Below are 23,052 nucleotides of genomic sequence, written 5' to 3' on the forward strand. Positions count from 1 at the left end.
GGAGAGAAAAGCGGCGTAAAACTGAACTCACCCTCTCACTACTGCCTGAAGTTTAAACCAACAAAGGGAGGCAACCACGTTTTGATTTTTGCATTATAGTATCATGATATATAATAATTGTTTTCACGTAAATGGTTGTCTTGACCAATAATTATTCGCCAGAGGGAGTTGTTTCAAAAGGACAATTAAAGATACGAGAGTTGTGCAGGACCGCACTCACAATATTCCAGCTACATGGCAGCGGTCTGTAAATAATCGTGTCTGCTTCAGATTATCCAGTGATCAACAGCGTGAGCATCGGTGACATACGAGTGTCAACCAAATCAGTGAGCCTTGATCCTGTAAGTCGCCTCTGTACGACGACAACCATAGGTTACTGAAGATCAATTCTAACCCGGATCTTCACGGTACTAGTGATGTAACTGAAAACACTGTACGTTTTCATTTACACATGAAGTAAAATAACAATTATACATGCCAAGATATAAGACAAGGTGTCACGAGTGCAATATTTACGTTGGGTCAAAAGCGTGACAATTGTATTCATTTACTTTTTTTACAGATGGTCCAGCAGTATCAGGAGTGGTTATTGCTCCCGTTCCAGGATTCGCTGAATTTTGGTTCGAATTCCAGTTTCGTCCGCTCTTGTCCCCCACATTGGTACAATGTGTGGAACCCATTTCTGGTGTCCCCCGCCGTTATGTTGCTGGAATATTGCTAAAAGCGGTGTAAAACCATATTCACTCACTCACTTCACGATCAATGATGCTTAACGTCACCCGGTTAGTGAGTCTGAACACAGAATGACATTACAACTCCTGAAAACAATCCACTTGATCTAATGGGTATCCGACGCGTTTATAAAACGAAAGTATTTCCAAAAAAAAGAAGTTTATTCCAAACAAATTTCCAAACATTCATCGGAACAAATGTATGTCAACATATAACAAAAAAGATGAATCATCCATAGAATCATTTCAAGGACAAAATTTCAACAAAGTAACAAGCATTTCCTCAAGTTCTTGAAACAACGAAACAATTCCAATTAATGATCTTAATAGGAGCTGTGGTAACACATGTGGTGTTAACGCTGATCATCCCATACCGATACCACAAGATAATTACACACGAATATGTGCCACAATATAAAAAAATCCCTTCAAAATATTATCCTTGATGTTACGGATTTAGGCTACTTGACAGTTTCACCTTTACAACGTTACTTAACAGCCATCATAAAACAACGGTGTTCTCCGGCAATAATGATTTCAATTCACAAAATCATGTCTAAAAGAATAGACGATTAAAAACGAAGAATTTGTATTTGAAAACATTACACATAATGTGTTGACACGGAAGTAAATAGTGGATTCTGGGTCAGGCAAGCCAGTTTTTTTGGTCTATATAACACCTGATCCATGTGTGTGACAAAGTCCTAGCCAGTCATCCTTCGTTGAGGTTCGCCTGCAGTAGGTGATTGGGACATTCTCAATCAGAATCATCAGCAGGTAATGAATATCTTTATGAATACTTTTGCATACAGACATATTTTGGTTCACTGTTTTAATATTTAAATACAACATATCATGAAACATGAAAATGGTTCATTGTATGTCGGAAGCGCTGTAATTGCAAGGTAACTAAACGCTAAACAACTAGAGTAACTATTCAAGAGCATATATTGTACAATTTGCTGCAGCTGAATTACTGTGCATTTTGAAATACTGATATAATGAGTTCGCACTCAGTACATGTATGATGGAACTCGTATATGGACTGGTGGCCGTTTTTCCGGAAACCAAGTATTGACAAATATAAAAGTAATGGTTTCAAGGGAGACGATCAAGCCCATTCGTCCTCGTCCACCACCGTGTGTTCAGCTTTGAACTTCTCAGCTTCTTTAATGGCTTTTTCTTCTGCCGTTGTATCTCAGGAACTTTCTGCCGGAGGCGGAGGTAAGACGGCTTTCATCTCCCTTTCGATCCTCTCTATCCTCCTCTGCACCTTTGTGTCAAACTCCAGCTGCTTCTGAGCAACAATCAACCCAATAGACACTGTGGCGTCCTGTGCCTGTCTTTTCAACTGGGACATCTTTCTTGAGACGGCACCTTTGTCGTTCTCTCTGCACCCAACGCAAGTAGCTCCCCAAGGCTGGCCACTTGATCCATCAAATGCTTCTCAGACACTTCAACATACATCTCTGCCAGGTTGTTCACCATGTACGACAGCTTGTTGGCTTCAGATGCTTGTACATAGATCATGTCCCTCATCATATCGGACATCGTGTACTTTAGACGAAACTCTGCACCTCTTTCAGCGCCCTGGACGAAATTCTTTACATTTTCATCCATACAGCATTTGATGATGTTTGAAATTGTTGTGAAAAATCTCACCAGCTTTCCCCACTGTGTTCGAACCTGTCCGAGAGCTTTGATACCTCTCTGCAGCAACTGTTTTATTTCATCAAAGTTCACCTTGTCAAGGTTTAGGTGTGCAAGTTCTTCAATGACTGATGTCACATGGGCATTAGTTTCCTGCAATGATTTGCTTTTGTTCTTGAAGTCCTCCCTGATTGACTGAAGCGAAGCGGCATTTTGTTCCACCTTGAATCTACATTGTTCACTATATCTTGCTGAAGCTGAACTGGAACTATCCTGCTCTTTCGTAGACATCATGGGTGTTGGTGTTTGCATAGGCTGCTGAAATGCATGAGCACAGAATATCTCCAGTGCTTTCATTCTACCTTCAAGCCTAACTGCTATCATCTTTGCTTCATTTTCTTGTGCCTGTTCCTTGGCCAGCTGCTTGCCAGCAGTCTTCATTATCTTGAGGAGTTGATATCCGTCAGTTTCAATGTCGTTTACTTTCTGCTTACAGACTCCCCGAGTAGGATTTCAAAGCCTTAATAATATCCTGAAAGGTTGACTCGATCATCATGAGTTGATCCACTTCAGTTCCTTGCATAATCTGATCGAAATTTGTTACGAGGGTCTTTACACAAAGCGATAGTCCTGGAAGTTCCATCAGCAGAGTAGCCTTCCTTGTATTCTTCTTTTCTGCCCATTCTTTCCCTTGGAGGATTCCTTTTTGCAGACTTCCTTGTAACAGCATTGGTGACCGATTGGCAGACTCCAAGAGTGCATTTAGCCAGCCCTTCCACGAAGTCCATACCGATCATACTCCAACCAGATGGCATAGAGTCCATGGCTTTTTGATATGATTCTTGGGTCTTTTTAAACTGGTTACGTAATTCATTGTACTCCTCTTCTGCGAGCTTCTTTCTTTCTTCTAATGACTGTAGTCTCAATGTCTTCACCTCATGATCCTTTTCAGCTTTGAGGAGTTTCTCAGAATACTGACCTTCAGCAAATGTGCATGCTTTCTGGAGTTCTCCTATCAAATCCATTACAGTACAAAATCGTGTCTCCACTTCTTCAGCACGTACAACGCAAGTGTCAGTAATTCGTTTAATGTTAGCCAAGTAATCGGGGACGAGGTGGCTCACTTCCATTTCTGATCCATTGACAATGTACTGAAAAAAATCAAACATAGCCATAATGACCGTTATAAATTGAACAGTGAACATGTCCATGAGGAAAGGAGAAAGGTCCGAGTCAGATTGTCAGGGCGAGTCATTGTTTTGAGGAGTTTGTGAGTGGTGACTGAGTTTAGGTTAACGCCGCTTCAGCAATATTTCAGCATTATCACAGCGGGGGACACCAGAAATGGGCTTCACACATTTTGCCCATGTGGGGGGTCTAACCAGGGTGTTCAGCGTTACGATTCCTTAAAGGAGTGTTACTGTCTTGGAGGATTGTAAGGAGAGAGCGTCACTGTCCGTCAATAGTCTTTCAGAGAGCGTGGAGGTTTTGATTGATTGCTTGATTGACTGATTGTTGTTGCGGTCTGTAAATAATCAAGTGATCAACAACATTCATGAGCATCGTACTGAGCAATGTGGATACAATGACATGTCTCAACCAAGTCAGCGAGTCTGACCACCCGATCCCATAAGTCACTTCTTACGACAAGCTGAAGACCAATTCTAACCCGGATCTTCACGTGTGCGTGGGGGTGTCTGAATGAGATTCATGAGACTCATAAAAGGAAGTCCTGTTCAAGAAATCAAAATCCCCAGGAGATTTAGAAGATATTTGATATTTCAAAATACTTACCTTGACAGCGTTCTTGACGTGCTGAGGAATCTGCAGTGTCAGCAGTCGTATCTGATCCATGTTTTTGTTGGCCAGGTTGAAGGCATTCCATCCGTCATCAGCAACTTGCAGAATGCTGGTCCGCAGAGACTCTGGGTACTCAGTGTGTTTGAATCTATCTCTTGTCATATGTTCTGACAAAAGAGACACGTCCTTGTCCAGCGTGACGAGAACCAGTTGTCCTAGGAGACATACTGAGAGAGGGGCTGGGCACAGCATCTCCTGCCAGTTCATGTGGGGCCCGAGGACCAACATCATGTCCTCCTGAAATCAACAACAGGTGCAAGTGGCATCAGACTTGTTTCCTCATGATTTAGTAGTACCCCTTGGGAATTGTTCCAACTGACGCTGGTCGAAATCCTCTATTCGGTTGCTCGGTGAACAAGGTTGATTTTTGAAACCGCTAATTTCTCATTTTAAGCAACCGAATATCTTTTAATAGATTTCATTTATAATAGGAAAGACGTTCTACCTGACATTCATTCTCCGCAGCACGACCTGTTGGGACGCAAGCTGCAGATTTGGTCTGAATCCGATGTCTGTCTCCCAAATAGCAAGACATCCACACTACCTATACATTCCAATACAGCCAGTACCACAACCTTCCTAAAACCACTGTCTTCCTAATGCCACTATTGCTCAGTACCGCTTCTTCCCAAATATCACAATCTCTAATGCCTTTGACATCTCTAAGCACTACTACCTCCCTAATGACATTACCTGTAAAGTCCACTACCTCCCAAATACCCCAAAATTCATAATTCCCATTTTTTCAAATAACATCAACAGTATTTGGAGTGAGTGAGTGAGTGAGTTTTACGCCGCACTCAGCAATATTCCAGCTATATGGCGGCGGTCTGTAAATAATCGGATCTGGACCAGACAATCCAGTGATCAACAGCATGAGCATTGATCTAGGCAATTGGGAAGCGATGACATGTGTCAACCAAATCAGCGAGCCTAACCACGTGCACCCGATCCCGTTAGTCGCCTCTTACGACAAGCATGGGTTACTGAAGATCAATATTCTAACCCGGACCTTCACGGGTCCCTTTTGTCATGAAAGCATATTTATTAGATTCATTTGCTGTTAATTCAAAACACCGGGTTTTTGAGCTTGTTTTAACCAAGTGGGGTTTCCGGGTCAGAAAGGTATTTTTTAGTAACCTATGTCTCAAAGGGATTCGAGTGTCAGACTCGACCACATGGTTAAATGCTCAAGATATATTTTGAGGTTAAGGAATCGGAATTTTCTATATCCAGTTAGGCAAAGTTGTGTTTAGGTCCCATATTTTTGTCAATGTCCATAAACCAGTAACGGCCAAATATTGAACCAAATGGTGGAAAATCTTATTTTTGTTGTATGTAGTTTGTTTGCAGATAGTGTTTTAAGTTTACAACACAATTAGATACATTACATTACAACAGTTTGTAAAATATTGGGTTTGAGCATAAATTTTGATAAGACAGAAATATTTGTCTTATGTGCTTCCAAAATTGGGGGTATCGAAACTGGGCACAATTAGAAACGTTTTATATCAGATTTTGCAAATGTACACTTGGTGTTAGGTATGAATATTCAAATGCCACTACACCAGCAGAGTGTGGAAGATGCTCTGTTTAGAGTGAGTTAGTGTATCGAGTTATTGTGCAATGCCTAAATCGGAAATGCAATGTCACCGATGCACTAAACAATGTTATACAATGCTATGTAATTTTATTTAAGTTCGCCATGTACTATGGCTATGTAAAGAACGCTCCGAGCTCAAATGGTTTTCTTTTTTAACGGAAAACCCAAGACACATTTATGTCATTTATTGAAAATACGAGATTGTAATATTTAATCATTTTTTCTGATATCCATAATAGGACATATCTTGACTTAAAGACCCTTTGAACTGGACTTTTTAAAATAATATTTTAGTCTTAAGATAGTAGGAAAAAACCACCGTACTAAAACATGTTGCACTCATAATAATAAGAACATTCAATTTGGTAGACGGGAGGTATCCTAGCCATGTAACAATAAGTGAACATTACTTTACAAAGACCCGTTGCACTTCATATTGAGAAAAGTGGTAGACGGGAAGGTACACCTCGTCATTCAAGAATATCTAAAAATTGTAACAAGACTATGGAAGATGATTTTAATTTTCGTACACGTCCTACACGTGCTGATATACGCTATGAAATATTCAAAGATACACAGCCGCATGTTAATAGGGGCTGCCTAATACAAATTTTGAAACCTTGAAATACAAATGTTTTGTTAAACATAAACAAATACATATAGTATGCAATGACTGTGATCTTCTGATTCTGGTATAAAACATAAAAAAACAAACAAAATTCCTTTACCTTAATGTCCTTTGGACTCATCAGCTCTTTCTCTGCCTTGGCAATCGTCTTCTTGCTCACCTCCGCCATGATGCAGCAATCACGTCGCTGTAAGCCCTTAATTAGAATCACAACAATTTTTTTAAAGGAAAGCCCCAACAACAACAACCCACAAACATGTACTAAATCAAAAAACAAAGAAAGGTTTGTACAGTGAATTCGGCAGTGCTTCACAGGTCCGAAAACACATCATCTGACCTTGAATACATACATTCGACTGATTTGAGATGTATAAATAGCTGTAATGTATGTTTAGTTTTGATAAGCTCATGAACGTGAACTTCGTGTGAACACTGCCTAATATGCAGCAATGATTGGAGGATATGGCAACGAGGCTATGACACAACCTTGAGCTGCCATTTGTGTAAACTGAAAGCCAATTGGTCTGAATATACGCTAAGACTCACTGTAACCAAACCGTGGTTTGATTCGTTGGATAAAAATAGCGACTTCAATACGGTACATTTCGTACTAAATGCCAGATTTAGCATGACTCAGCCCCGACATTTAGCGGAAGCTTGCAAGCTATATGTATTTGCTTTAAAAGGAGTATATACTTTTAAAATGAAATATATATGTTTGCTCCCGTAATACTGGAAAATATATTTCACCTCATATTCACTTGCAGACTGGTATTCGTATTATATAGTCGGTAATATTTATTTGTTCGGCTCGTACCCTGTGAAACTGGTCATTTATCGTACGAAAATCCCTCCTATGCCCCTTTTCCCTAAAGCTTCCATTTTCATGTTAGTTATATTTGCGTCTTCATATTTTACTTGACTTGGCTGTTCCAACAATTGTTCACTTATGTCTGCGACAACCAAGTTAAAACTTCTCCTTGTGGAATATATTTCTGTGTTCAAGTCGTTGTATCCTTGGTGGTGATCTTTCACAAACAACTTGCACTTTTAGGACGCTTCAGTGAGTGAGTGAGTGAGTGTGATTTTATACCGCTTTTAGCAATATTCAAGCAATATCAAGGCGGGGTACACCAAAACTGGGCTTTACGCATTGTACCCATGTTGGGAATCGAAACCGTGTCTTCAGCGTGACGAGCGAACGCTTTAACCACTAGGCTACCCACCGCCCCTTATGACGCTTGAATCGTGCGCTTAAGGAAGACACTTTAATATCTATCATATACTATCTAAGCATTATTCAGGTTAATGTCAGTGTCATATACGTGTCCGAGAGATCTAATACAAAAGATAAAATACAAAACTGAAAATCTCTAGTTAATGCAATCATGCATTATATGCTGTTTGGACGACAAAGTATAGTTAACATCCTGAAGAGAAATCAACACTATCATCTTCAAGATGGTAAAACGTGACATGGCATCGAAATAATCATTTAACTGCCAATTTAATTGCTTTTTCCGCTTAAATCATAACCGTCATCTGCAGGATGTGCTTGTGCCAGTCAAGGTGATGTTGAACTCACACACTCTTGTACCAACCATACATTGCGTATTACTGGTATCTTAGACATCTTGAGACCCATGTTATAAGTCGATAATGAAAAAAAGACTGCATAGAATTTTGGAATTGACATGAAGGAATGCAACAAATACTCAAAAGTCAGACTTTTTTCTAAAAACAGTTTAATAACTTCTTTATTTTCTGGATATATGAATTCAGTGATATGGCGACAATAATTTTGGTAAAAAGTCAATTTCGTCAACCACCTCTCAAAGAGAAAACTTATTCAGGCAGGAACAGTAATATATAATAGGTCCTCCTTAAACAGGCTGAACATTACACGCTGCCTATTTGTCAGTTGCCAAACATACACTGACATGATCTCCATGAAACTATTCTCAATCCTTTCCAAAGAAATCCTGCTGAACATTCATAAGCTATTACTTTAACAACTTGAGTTTCCCTTCTAGGCAACAATTACAGAGACATAAATTGTGGAAAATTGTCAAGGTGTCATGTCTGTTTTCAACACCATCCACCGTCGTCATCTTGACAAATGGCTTGAAATACAGGACGAGAAAGTACCTTCTTCCAGAGGTCGGGTTGGGTAATAAACTCCTCAAAACTGTCAAACAAACTTTTAAGAGGAATCCCAATCTCCGCTATATCATGCATGATGGATGTGGCATCTTTCAGTACTTCTGCTCGTCCTGAGACTTTCCCCAGACGAGTCATGACCTTCCTCAATGCTGTGAGGGTTCTGTTTTGTTCGTTTATGTCATTCCTGTTTGTAGAAATATTCTTTCGAGTCACCCTCATTTCTTCTTCCATTTTGGTCTTTTCCTTTTCACGTCTCTTGATATCGCCTTGAATATTTCTTCGTTCTGTTTTCATCTGACTAAGGGAGTTTTCAGCACTGGATAAGTCCGACTTAGTGGAGTCAAGGGAATGTTCTGCATTATCAACGCTTTCTTTGAGTGCCGTTTCAGAAACTGCCAACAGCGTTGTCCCGACAAAAGGTATCCATATCGTTGCCAATCCTGCTAGTCTAACCCCGTCTCTAGTCGACCTGGCACTTTCGTAGTCAGATCGAGCCTTTTCCACACGTTCCTCACAATTGTCCACATCTGCTTGGGCGCATGCAACCTTCTCTCTTTGCTCTTCGAGTCTTTTTGACAAAGATGCCAATGAATCAGTCAAGCATGCCAGAGACTGAACTATTTCTTGGTGTCTCCTCTCCATGTTTGATAGTTCCGCTTCCTCTCCCCTGCACTTTCTGGTTTGACGACGGATATGGTCTTCTAACTCACTTTCAGCCTTTGAAAATGCTGCATATGCATTTTCCGCGTATCGTTTGATATTGTGATTCCCAACATGTAGTGCAGTCATTAGCTTGTCAATTAACTGGAGGCCAGTCTGGAATTGGGATACCACCAAACTTGGCAAATGTCGCTCAGATCCTCCAAATGATACCATCGCCATCTCCTGCAAAGGAGGAGCGGGATGAAGTTTCAGTTGTGATTTACAAATAGTTCTCAAACAACTCGAACACATACAACACTTATGAGTGCCTGATGAATTTCAGTGATGCTGTTGGTTCATTGTGCCCAGGACATAATTGTAATGAGTGTCACTTGGTTACCCTATGGAGCTGGTTGGTGTTCGCCTCATTCCCCATGTTGAAGGCTGTTATATTATGCTCACCGGTGTTACATGACCGTAATGCTATAAAAAAGTGACTAAATACGTTTTCAAGTACATTCAGTATATTGTTTGAAAACCCTGACGACATTTGACCACTTTCTAAATGGCTCTGTGTAATCATACCCTCACTACAATTAATATTTTCGAGCAGTTTAGGGACAAATTCAGGTTTGTTTTAAATCCCATCCCTACCCTCCCGAGAATATCGATTCGTTACTGCAATTTAAAGCAGAGCTCGGATTTATCGTAACACTGATGTTTTATTAAACCTTCAGACTATATAAAGACAGTTTGAGCGGCTATTGGCTGCATCTTTGATGTGCAGAGAGTGATCCGCCATAGATGCTTTGTTTCGGAAGTGACGTCATCATCTTTATCTCTCGGTCCTCTCGCTCAGTGTAATTTGGACGGTGTACATTAGACTTGCATTACTTGAAACACAACTGTGGTTGGTTTTGCTCCGGGAACTTTGCCACAATGGAATGAGATGAGTCACTACGAGTAATCACGGTTGATGCGAGGGAGCGAAAGAATAATCTTCACAACCATGTATATATCGACAGTCTTTGGTTATCTTATGGTTGGTATTTTCAAATTTCACGCATCAGTGACAGAACATGATGTCCGATGAAATTCATGTTCCTGTTTCATGAATATGTTCTTACAGGTGTTTACAGGTATGTCTTTACAGCTGAATCATTGCATACATCCATCGTTAGTGTTCATATTTAACTAAAAATATATAGAGATATTCTAAGAACTTGTTATTAACATTGTACTCACCTAAATCAGTAGTAACTTTCCACATATAGCTTGATACTGAATAAAATGTGGTTGGAATTTATTGCGTATGGTAAGTATGTTCTTTGATAATTTAATGTAATTAATTTTGAAATATTCGTATATTTTTACTGCTATCGTAGTCGTGTACTTTGTGTTTCTTCGTAACACATACGTTAAAATCGTGTGGGTTGGCATCTCTGTCATTGCCCTGCCTCAGCATGTGTGCCATTGATGCCGCTCACGTTTTTCTAGTGTCATCACTTATGAACGAATCTGACCCGTGAATAGGTCTTCAGCAAACCATGTGCTTGCCATAAAAGGCGACTATGCTTGTCGTAAGAGGCGACTAACGGGATTGGGTGGTCAGTTTCGCTTACTTGGTTGACACATGTCATCGGTTCCAAATTGCGCAGATCGATGCTCATGCTGTTGACCACTGGATTGTCTGGTCCAGACTCGATTATTTACAGACCGCCGCCATATAGCTGGGATATTGCTGAGTGCGGCGTAAAACTAAACTCACTCACTCACTCACTATGAACGAATCTGGGACAGGCAAACCACTTTCCGATAGTATGAGCAATGCATGACGAGGTAAAATGACATACAATCATTGACACTGTACACCGCATCCACCTGATCCCAGTTACATTCTGTACTTCTCTCGGTACTTTGACGAACCCCACACATTTCACATCTCTTATACACGAGCAGCAGGTATAGGTAGTCGCTGGGGTGAGCGACTTTCATGCAATTTTCTCAAGTTTCCAAGACCTATAACACATCAGCATATAACACTTCCTGCCCTTGGCGTGCAACAAGATACGTTTTCAAGATGCAAACAGACTATAAGTCATAGGATTTTGTAACAGAGGGACAGCAGTAACTGACAACGAATAACACAACTTTTTACATTGACCTGGGGCACCTTGTATCAATGCTTTGTTTCAAACATGGAACTTCACCGGTGACTTTTTGTGCAAATACTTTCCAAAGAAGAGCTAAAAAGTAGTAAAGGTTCGATAATTCAAGACAATCGAGAATGACTACAAACACTTGATTCAAACGTCGAGAGTCACAATCACCTGACCGGGGCCTTTGACATTTGTATGGCATGTGCAGGAAGAATTTCTCAAGTCCATACTGCTAGTCCATTGAAGGATATGGTCATACCGCTCCGTGATACTGTCTATAGAATGCATTTAACAACTTTCCACAGTTATCTCCCCTGGGGCCTTGACCTTCACAGTCGGCCAAAAGATCGCATGGTATTATATTTATTATCAGGTCTTAATAATACCACATTATACAAAGGGATGGGTGGATGGACACATTGCCTCAATGTTGTATATTATCCTTTTGATGTACTCTCTAATAACCTGACAGAAATAGAGTCAAATGTGAATACTACGAACTTCACAGGGACCACTAATTTTAGTTTGTTATACCTAAGTTCTTTGTACGCATTTCAGTTGAAATATACAAATGACAGGGTAACAAAATGCCAGTTCGTTATATACGCCATTTTATGACCAAATGTACATTTCTGAATACGGTTTAATATTTGCAAATGGAATCTCTGCCCAAATATTTAGAAAAAAACAATATTTCTTGACAGTAATAAGTTCCAAAGCAGACAAAGAAAAAAATAAAACCTCCGACTGAATAATGCGTCCTATCATGAGTTAGTGTAAGCTGTGTTTACCACCTGCCTAAACCCCCATGTAAACTTGATGCTCAATCCCCGGTGAAATGTTAAAATGAATACACAGAACAAGAAGGGCCCCAGCAACGTCAGACTAAAACATTCCCAGCGAAGTGAAATGTAAGGCAGTGTTTAAGACTTAAGCTGAATACTTATATTAGATAGGTTGTTTCGAAACGGGTGGCTATATATAATTCCTTAAAATATCTGTCATCTCTTAATACATATCAAAATGGGTATAAACATTTGAAAATCCAAATAGATCAGACCGTGTGAGAATTACACCTCATGTCGGGAAGGGGAAGCGCATGTAAAATCACCAAGGCCACCCAGCAGAATCGTCAGAGTACACAATCGATGGGTGACACAGTTATTTGTGGATTTGATTCTTTCACTCTTCGTTGCCCTGTCCTTATTAAAAACTTCAAACTAGATAACACAACTTTGTTAGCTATGTCCTTTGTAATGACAAAATGACGATATGATCACGATTTTTTTAATAATCACATACTACCATAACTGATTTATGTAAAAGTCAATATTTATATTTTATGAGTGAGTGAGTATGGTTTTACGCCGCTTTTAGTAATATCACACCAGAAATGGGCTTCTATATTTTTTATGAAGTACCTCAACCCTTACAAGCATTCTGATTGGTGTGTCCTATTTTCACACCCACACACACATACCCTCCCACACATACCCACTCCGTCAATACAAACTTACCCTCCCAACCATACAAATATACCCATCCCACCCATACACATATACCCTCCCACCCATACACACATACTCACCCCACCCATACACATATACCCTCCCAACCATATACACATACCCTCCCAACCATACACATATACCCTCACAACCATACACACTAACCCACCTCACCCATACACATGTACCCTCCCAATCATACACATATACCTTTCGACCCATACACACATACCCTCCCACCCATACACACATACCCTCCCAACCATACACATATACCCTACCAACCACACACACATACCCTCCCACACATACACAGATACCCTCGAATCCATACACACATACCCAGCCAACCATACACATATAATCTCCCAACCATACACATATACACTCCCAACCATACACACATACCCTCCTACCCATACACACATACCCTCCCGCCCATACACACATACACTCCCAACCATACACATATACACTTCCAACCATACAACATACCCTCCCACCCATACACAAATACCCTCCAACCCATACATACATACCCTCCCAACCATACACATATACACTCCCAACCATACACACAAACCCTCCCACCCATACACATATATACCCTCCCACCCATACACACACATACCCTCCCAACCATACACATATACCTCCCAACCATACACACATACCTCCCACCCATACACACATACCTCTCAACTATACAAACATACCCACCCAACCATACACACATACCTCACACCTATACACACATACACTCCTCACACCCATATCAACTCCCACCTATACACACATACCTCACACCCATACACACATATCCAGCTCCACCCATACACATACCCTCCCACCCATACACAGATACCAACTCCACCCATACACACACATGTCCTCCCACCCATACACACATAAATACCCTCCTAACTATACACATATACTCTCTCCTAATCAAAACACACATACTCCTCCCAACCATACACATATACTCCTCACAATATACACACATACCCTCGCACCCGCACACATATACCCTACCAACAATACACACATACACTCCCACCCATACATACATACCCACTCCACCCATACACATATACCCTCCCAATCATACACATATACCCTCACAACTATATACACATATACTCCTCCCAACCATACACATATACTACTCCTCACAACCATACACACATATACCTCCCACCCATACACACACATACCCACCCCACCGATACCCTCCCACTCCATACACACACAAACCTACTCTACCCATACCCATACACATACTCCTCCCACACCCATACACACATACCTTTCCCAACCACTCACACACACATACCCTCCCAACCATACACACATATTACCCTCCTATCCATACGCACATACCCATTCCACTCCATACACACATACCAACCCCACCTATACACACAAACCCTCCTAACTATACACACATACCCATCCCACCCATACACACATACCCTCCTAACTATATACACGCACACCTTTCCCAACTCATATACACATACCTCTCCCAACCATACACACATACTTTCCCACCCATACACACATACCCAGCCCACTCCATACACACATATACCTCCCCAACCATACACACATACCTCCTCCCAACCTACACACATTACTGACCCAACCCATTCACACATACCCAGCCCACCCATACACACACATACCCACTCCATCCATACACAAATACCCACCCCACTCATACACACATTCCCACCCCACCCATACACACATGCCCTCCCACCCATACACACATACCCACACCACCCATACACATATACCCTCCAAGCCATACAAACATGGCCACCCTACACATACACATATACCCACTCCACCCATACACACATACCCAGCCCACCCATAAGCACATACCCTCCCAACCATACACACATACCCACCCATCCCATATACACATGCCCTCTCACCCATACACACATACCCACCCCACCCATACACATATACCCTCCCAGCCATACAAACATGCCCACCCTACACATACACATATACCCACTCCACCCATACACACATACCCAGCCAACTGATACACACATACCCTCCCAACCATATACACACATACCCACTCCCACCCATACCCTCCCAACCTTATACACATCGCCACCCCACCCATACACATATACCCTCCCACCCATACACACATACCCACCCCATCCATTCACACATACCCTCCCAACCATACACACATACCCACCCCACCCATACCCTCCCACCCGTACACACATACCCTCCCACCCATACACACCCCACACATACACACAGATAACCTCCCCCATACATACTCTACCACCTTTGCCACATACACACCCATGTACTACTCACACACGCACGCGCGCGTACACACACACTACACCCATACCTTCCACACACACCCATCCGTACAAACACCCCAACACACCCTCACCCCTACATGCACACACCCTCCCCCAAATACAACCCTTCTACCTCCACACACCATGTCCCGAACAAGCACACACCCACCCAACATACATTTCCCTACACATTATACACGCATGAACCTCTAAACGACCTCATTTCACATTCAAGCATCCACAGTATACAAGTGAGATAGCGATAAATGCTCGGAGGTAGTAAACTGTGTCTGAATTGTTTATCAGTATAAACCCGATGGAATGTTTATCATTCTACCATGACTTCAGTAAACACTGGATTGTGATTGGTTAATTAAAGTCATTCAGAGGTATATAATCACGTTATACAGGTCTCTGTTTTCCGTGCGCAATCATACATGGTTTACGGTAATGCACTATTTTTGTCTGCCCACTAACATGGCGGACACCAAACAACCTACCGATGCATCGATAAATTGCGGCGATTTTACTGTCGGAAATTACACATTTGTCTTTAAAGATGGATTTAGCGATGACGGGCTCGACTCACTACTTGCGTAAATCACAGCAATAGGTGTTTATACATACAAAAGTACTTCGAAAGCATGGAAACAAATATTCAGTCGAACAAGATCAAAACATCGTCTGCTTTCCGAATAAAAATTCAGCAAAAACAAATACATGTATGTTTACGTTGATTCTATGTTATGTCAGAATAGATCCAGCAATAGACTGCTGCATAATTTCCGTGTTAAATTTATTATCAGCTTTCGTCAACGATATCGCCACTGATCTTTGATCCGGTAACGGAGGATGCATTAACATCGAACGCCGAAGAAATTTTAATGCCTTCCGTCCACATAAATAAACAGTTGGGTTATCAATTCAAACAAAATGATATTTTGAAATTTGTACTGTTTCAAATTTAGAGGTAGTAAAACACAATAACAGAATCTGCAAACCGTTCTGTTTAGCCCAACATATTTTTTTCTAAAAGTATATAATATCGTTGAAAAAGTTATTTAGCTTAGTCATGATCCTCTTATCCATTTCATTGCTTAATCTAAAGTAGTCTATTAAAGTATAATTAATTACTCTACGTGTTTATGCCAGAGGTACACCCTCATGTCCTGATCCATCCTTTCGGAAATCACCACAAATCTGGCTCTTTGTCAACAGACTCGTAGAACATGCCAGCGAATCCGATTCAATTTTGAATTCACTACACTTTGAAGCCACTAGGTCACAAAACACTTTCCAAACTGTAGAAAATAATATCCGTAGAATCGAATTTGAGCACAAAGTACACACATGAGTGTGTAAGAGTCACCACAGCTGTCGCACGCAGACGTAGAGGTGCGTGAAATCGTCAAGTTGACAGGGCGCAAAATTCAACAGTATCTAAATTCGGTACAACACGGACTTCTCGTTACAGCAAAAGCGCCCCTACTCTTAAATTTTGTACCAGTACCAGTAATTAGATATCAAAGACTATCTCAGTCATACAATCAGGTTAACCTTGCGCAAACTGTCAGTGGCTCTCCTGTCGCATCTTTCCAAATGTAAACAATGACTTCGAGAAAAAGGTCAAGGCCATGAGGTTGCTGCCACTATTCTGGTGGGGAAAGGGTCTACGGTGGAATTTTCAAATGTGAACCAAGCTTTTTAAACTTATTTGATATATGTTTTCCAACTTATCAGTTAATGATTGGTGATTGATGCATTGAAAAAAAACGTGAATTGTTATTACTGAATCTGGAGTTTGTTAGTCATTGACGGTTTGCCACCAAACACCCCGTTTCGGGCGATACCACTTGAGATTGAATGCGAGGCCGCTTCACGTATTGACTCGTAACCAAAGAAAGAGCTCCACCTGAAATTGTTCATAAAATTGTAGGTAGAATGGAGATAAACCTACTGTGTGGGAAAATCAGGTATATAACGAAATTAATATAATAGCTCTAAATTGTTCATTTAAAATGAACGCGTAGCGTTCGGTTTAGAAGAAATTAAACTATTTTCGTTATATACCTCTGATTCCACAAACAGGACTATCTCTCGCTACTATAAGAAACAAGCATGAAAGTCAGACTATAAACACCCACACACTCGTTGATGTTTTTTCCCACACTCGTTGAGTGATTTTCCCACACAGTAGGTTTTATCTCCCTAACTGCTATAGAACAAGCAAGCATGAAGTCAGACTATAAACACCCACACACTCGTTGATTTATAATTTCGTTATATACCCCAATTTTCCACACAGTAGGTTTTATCTCCTAAACTATGAAACAAGCATATCAGACTATAAACACCCACACTCGTTGATGTTTTCCCACACTCATTGATGATTTTCCCACACAGTAGGTTTATCTCCTAACTGCACTATGAAACAAGCATGAAGTCAGACTATAAACACCCACACACTCGTTGATGTTTATAATTTCGTTATATACCTCTGATTTTCCCACACAGTAGGTTTATCTCCTAACTGCACTATGAAACAAGCATGAAGTCAGACTATAAACACCCACACACTCGTTGATGTTTAATTCTCACAGCGTGGCGCTCCATTTTACATCAAAACACCAATTGTCAACTGAAACAGAATATCCTAAACTCAAACCACTAGGGAAGTGCCCTAGGGCAATTATTTCTATTTAAAAATAATAAAATTGTACTTATTTTGATAATCTTAATCATGCTCAATACATTACACGCGTATTAAATAGGTTTGCCCTCGTGGTGTAAGCCGTTTTATCACCCTCACTACGGTAGTTATTTAAATAAACTCTAGCAGAGTATATTTAAGTAGGTACATTGTAAGGGTGATTCACCTATACCTATTGCTGCAACATTGTCTCCCAACACACATATTTGACCTATCTAAGTAAAAAATGAGCGTACTTACCGCCTTTCGTGATGGGAGCTAGACGAGAACTGCGACGTGATATAACGTTGGGTTTATATACAACCATGCTGTGATTTCTTGGAAAACCCAGTCTCCAGCTCCCGGGTGGTTTTCCCCACACCCGACAATTCTCGGGAATTACAAAAGTCCAAGATAAAAAAGCTAATTATAGAGCAAGGGCACAGCCAGCTGCAGTGCTCCAACTATCTCCCAGACTCCAAATGTCAGGATAACACCTGAAACCAACTCAATCCAATGTGAGGCAGCATTTACCGAGAATTCAAAACAGAGCAGCATTCAGGCATCTGATTTTCTTTCTTAGTCTTGTTACGATGATGATTATGCTTATGATGGCGGAATAGATATTTATTTGAACTGACCTGAAGTGTAAACTTGCGACATAAAGAGAGCGCTTTGCCTCTCTCTCTCTCTCTCTCTCTCTCTCTCTCTCTCTCTCTCTCTCTCTCTCTCTCTCTCTCTCTCTCTCTCTCTCTCTCTCTCTCTCTCTCTCTCTCTCTCTCTCTCTCTCTCTCTCTCTCTCTCTCTCCCTGTCTCTCTCTCGCCCACTCACTCTCTCTCTCTCTCACACTCTCTCTCTCTCACTCTCTCTCTCTCTCACTCTCACTCTATCTATCTCTCTCTCTCTCACTCTCTCTCTCTCTCTCACTCTCTCTCTCCCTCTCTCTCTCTCTCTCTCTCTCTATACCTCTAATCATATACATACACTATACCCTCTAATCCATATACATCAATATTCATACAAGCCCTCAAATCATGAGACCTCACTCTCACTCTTACTCTGTACACGTACATGTATCCGACTTGTCACATTCATTGTCTATTCACTGTTTGTTTAATGATATATTAGGGACAGTTCATATTTTATGGCTAGGGTGGGTGCGGGGAGGAGGCTGCATAAATTGTGAACGCTCCCTCATGACTCATTCCTCGAGGCAACGAACATACTGGCTGAATTCAGCGTATGAAATAAACCAACGGTCCAGCAGACATCAGGGCCGGTAATTTCAAAATGTTTTACCAGCCCAAAATGGATTTAACCAGAACAAATATGGTGAATTTACTCAGATGTATGGAACATCTAAACTTTTTACCAGACCATCGGGCTGGCTAGCTGTAAATTTAGACCGCCAGTCAGAAATCTAGACCGTCTCGGGCGGTCGGACGGGTCTTGTTTCGCTCACTGCTGAATTGTCATAAAAATGAGAATGGGTTACATCCCCAGGTAGCCCCAGAAGCCACGTGAAAGAATCTTTAGTTTAGCACTAGGTCTGTTCTCAGGGCTGATCGCATGGGTTGACGCATTGAGACCGTGGTATATATTTAGCAAGGAATTGCAAACCTGTTCTCCATCACTGCATGGGAAGCCGAAAGTATGTACTCACCATTCACTCAACAAACACTCTCTTAACTATACATACACACATCCGTCAAACTACAAACACTCATTCTTCTTCCTAGAAACACACATCCATCACACAAGAATCACACACTCTTTTCCCTACATACATCACTCTCACTACGTACTAACACACGCTCTTCTCCCTACATACACACATCCGTCACACTACATACATTCACTCTCCTCCCTACATACAGGTATCCCTTACACTACAAACACACATCAGTCACACTACATACATTCACTCTCCTCCCTACATACAGGTATCCCTTACACAACAAACACACATCCGTCACACTACATACATTCACTCTCCTCCCTACATACAGATATCCCTTACACTACAAACACACACTCTTCTCCCTACAAACACACATCCGTCACACTACATACATTCACTCTCCTCCCTACATACAGGTATCCCTTACACTACAAACACACATCCGTCACACTACATACATTCACTCTCCTCTCTACATACAGGTATCCCTTACACTACAAACACACACTCTTCCCCCTACATACACACATCCGTCACACTACATACATTCACTCTCCTCCCTACATACATCCCTTACACTACAAACACACATCCTGTCACACTACATACATTCACTCTCTACATACAGGTATCCCTTACACTACAAACACACATCCGTCACACTACATACATTCACTCTCCTCTCTACATACAGGTATTCCTTACACTACAAACACACATCCGTCACACTACATACATTCACTCTCCTCCTACATACAGGTATCCCTCACACTACAAACACACGCTCTTCTCCCTACATACACACATCCGTCACACTACATACATTCACTCTACTCCCTACATACAGGTATCCCTTACACTACAAACACACATCAGTCACACTACATACATTCACTCTCCTCCCTACATACAGGTATCCCTTACACAACAAACACACATCCGTCACACTACATACATTCACTCTCCTCCCTACATACAGATATCCTTACACTCACAAACACACACTTTTCTCCCTACAAACACACATCCGTCACACTACATACATTCACTCTCCTCCCTACATACAGGTATCCCTTACACTACAAACACACATCCGTCACACTACATACATTCACTCTCCTCTCTACATACAGGTATCCCTTACACTACAAACACACACTCTTCCCCCTACATACACACATCCGTCACACTACATACATTCACTCTCCTCCCTACATACAGGTATCCCTTACACTACAAACACACATCCGTCACACTACATACATTCACTCTCCTCTCTACATACAGGTTTTCCTTACACTACAAACACACATCCGTCACACTACATACATTCACTCTCCTCCCTACATACAGGTATCCCTTACACTACAAACACACACACTTCTCCCTACAAACACACATCCGTCACACCACATACATTCACTCTCCTCCCTACATACAGATATCCCTGACACTACAAACACACATCCGTCACACTACATACATTCACTCTCCTCCCTACATACAAGTATCCCTTACACTACAAACACACATCCGTCACACTACATACATTCACTCTCCTCCCTACATACAGGCATCCCTTACACTACAAACACACACTCTTCTCCCTACAAACACACATCCGTCACACTACATACATTCACTCTCCTCCCTACATACAAGTATCCCTTACACTACAAACACACACTCTTACCCCTACACACACACAAACACACACACCGTAAAACCACACACTGTTCTCTCCACATACACATATCCGTCACACTGCAAAGACTCTCTCTCTCTCTCACACACACAAACACACACTTCTCCGTTCATACATATATCGCTCACACTACAAACATTCTCTGTCTCTCTCTCTCTCCCTCTCTCTCTCTCTTTCTTTCTCTCTCGCCCTCTCCTCCGTACATATAAACATCCCCGACACTACAAACACACACTTTTTTTCCTACATACACACATCGCTCACAATACAACACAAACACACACACACACGCACGCACGCACGCACACACACGCACACGCACACGCACACACCTCCCTAACTACGTACAAAACTACCTACAAACAACAAACACCCCTCTTCTCGCTAGATACACACTCGCCAGCCTATATTCATAGACCGCCACCCTTGCTTCTAAGTTCTGTATCAGTTCAGGCTTTCTTCAACATATCTTCAATCGCATCCTGATTTTTGGAAATAGTGTAACCCACTCACTGTTATCTTGCCTCGTACATTCATTTATACATTGGACCTTTCTATGCTGAATATCACCCTAAAAAGCACATAGCCCTGTTGGCACCATAGGGCAAGTCAAGCTCCACGCGGATAAAGCCGTATCATGTTTTCCTACCGGTTACCCATTCACTGCTAGCTGAACAGCGGCGTATAACGTCAGAAGTCTCCTGACTAAAGGGACACCCCATATAACACGTTTTAGTCCGGGCACTAGAGACAGAGTCAACACTATGTTAACCCATACATGTACCTGCCCCCGTTGATTAACACCATGTATGTCCCGTTTCACAAAGCGTTTGTAACGCTACGACTGACCATATTACTAACCTTTAAGATAGACAACCCCTACCTTCACATAACGGGTGGCTGAGACGTGTAATAAAACAAAAATGTTCAGTAGAAATACAAGATGTCTTTATAAAAAGAATTGTCACCAGTACAACGTGTGCCTAAATATGTAAATCATAATATCAGTAGGGCTGTGTATTGGCAACAATTGTATTGCAATATATTGCGATTCAGGTGTACCCGTATTGCGATACGTATTGCAATATATTGTGATTCAGGTGCCCGTGTATGGTGATACGTATTACGATATATTGGGAACTTAAGTGTTTGACAGTGAGTGACACTAATTGTGCATGTCTATCCTATTTTCTACATTATAAGTCCCTAAACATATATGTTATGGTTCTGATAACAACAATCTTAAAATTAGGCTGCACAGCCATGGATTTTAGTTTCCTTTATACAATTAATAGTGTTAAAGTATTGTTATAAGGTGAAAATGAATCCGTAAAGCAGTATGAGAATTACAGCAGATTCCGTATTTCGATTACCAATATGACTCCAGAACTGATAACCTTTGGCTCATGACTAAGAACGGTTAAACACATAATAGAGACAGAAAGTCGTGAATAAGAGAAAGATAAACATTGAGATATGAACTGGCTAAAACTTTCGTGAGGCAAGGACACGACAAGGTCGTTAGAGGAAGGTTATGAAATACATGAGTTAAAAAGGCGGAGACGAGAAGTAGCAAATCAGTGAAAGGGAAGTCACTGAACGGTGCTGTCCGAGACCCTCTAATTATAATACACATGAGTGAAAGGACAGATACAGTTATTAACGAATCAAAAACAATATGTGG

The 23,052-nt window shown here is 41.2% G+C and overlaps 1 protein-coding gene across 1 annotated transcript; it reads right to left on the bottom strand.

The window, feature by feature from the left end:
* Window positions 1-2,950: 2,950 nt before the first annotated feature.
* LOC124266992 lies at window positions 2,951-18,341 on the bottom strand. Its single transcript, XM_046701837.1, has 5 exons — window positions 18,243-18,341; window positions 6,573-6,668; window positions 4,176-4,478; window positions 3,493-3,532; window positions 2,951-3,369 (listed from the first exon to the last, which is right to left on the bottom strand). Exons 2-5 carry the CDS (start codon window positions 6,639-6,641, stop codon window positions 2,951-2,953), a joined length of 831 nt encoding a protein of 276 aa, XP_046557793.1. The 5' UTR covers window positions 6,642-6,668; window positions 18,243-18,341.
* Between the last annotated feature and the right edge of the window lie 4,711 nt (window positions 18,342-23,052).

This window comes from Haliotis rubra, unplaced genomic scaffold (assembly GCF_003918875.1).
Source record: "Haliotis rubra isolate DU_JTF1 unplaced genomic scaffold, ASM391887v1 Scf1291, whole genome shotgun sequence".
Lineage (NCBI taxonomy): Eukaryota > Metazoa > Mollusca > Gastropoda > Lepetellida > Haliotidae > Haliotis > Haliotis rubra.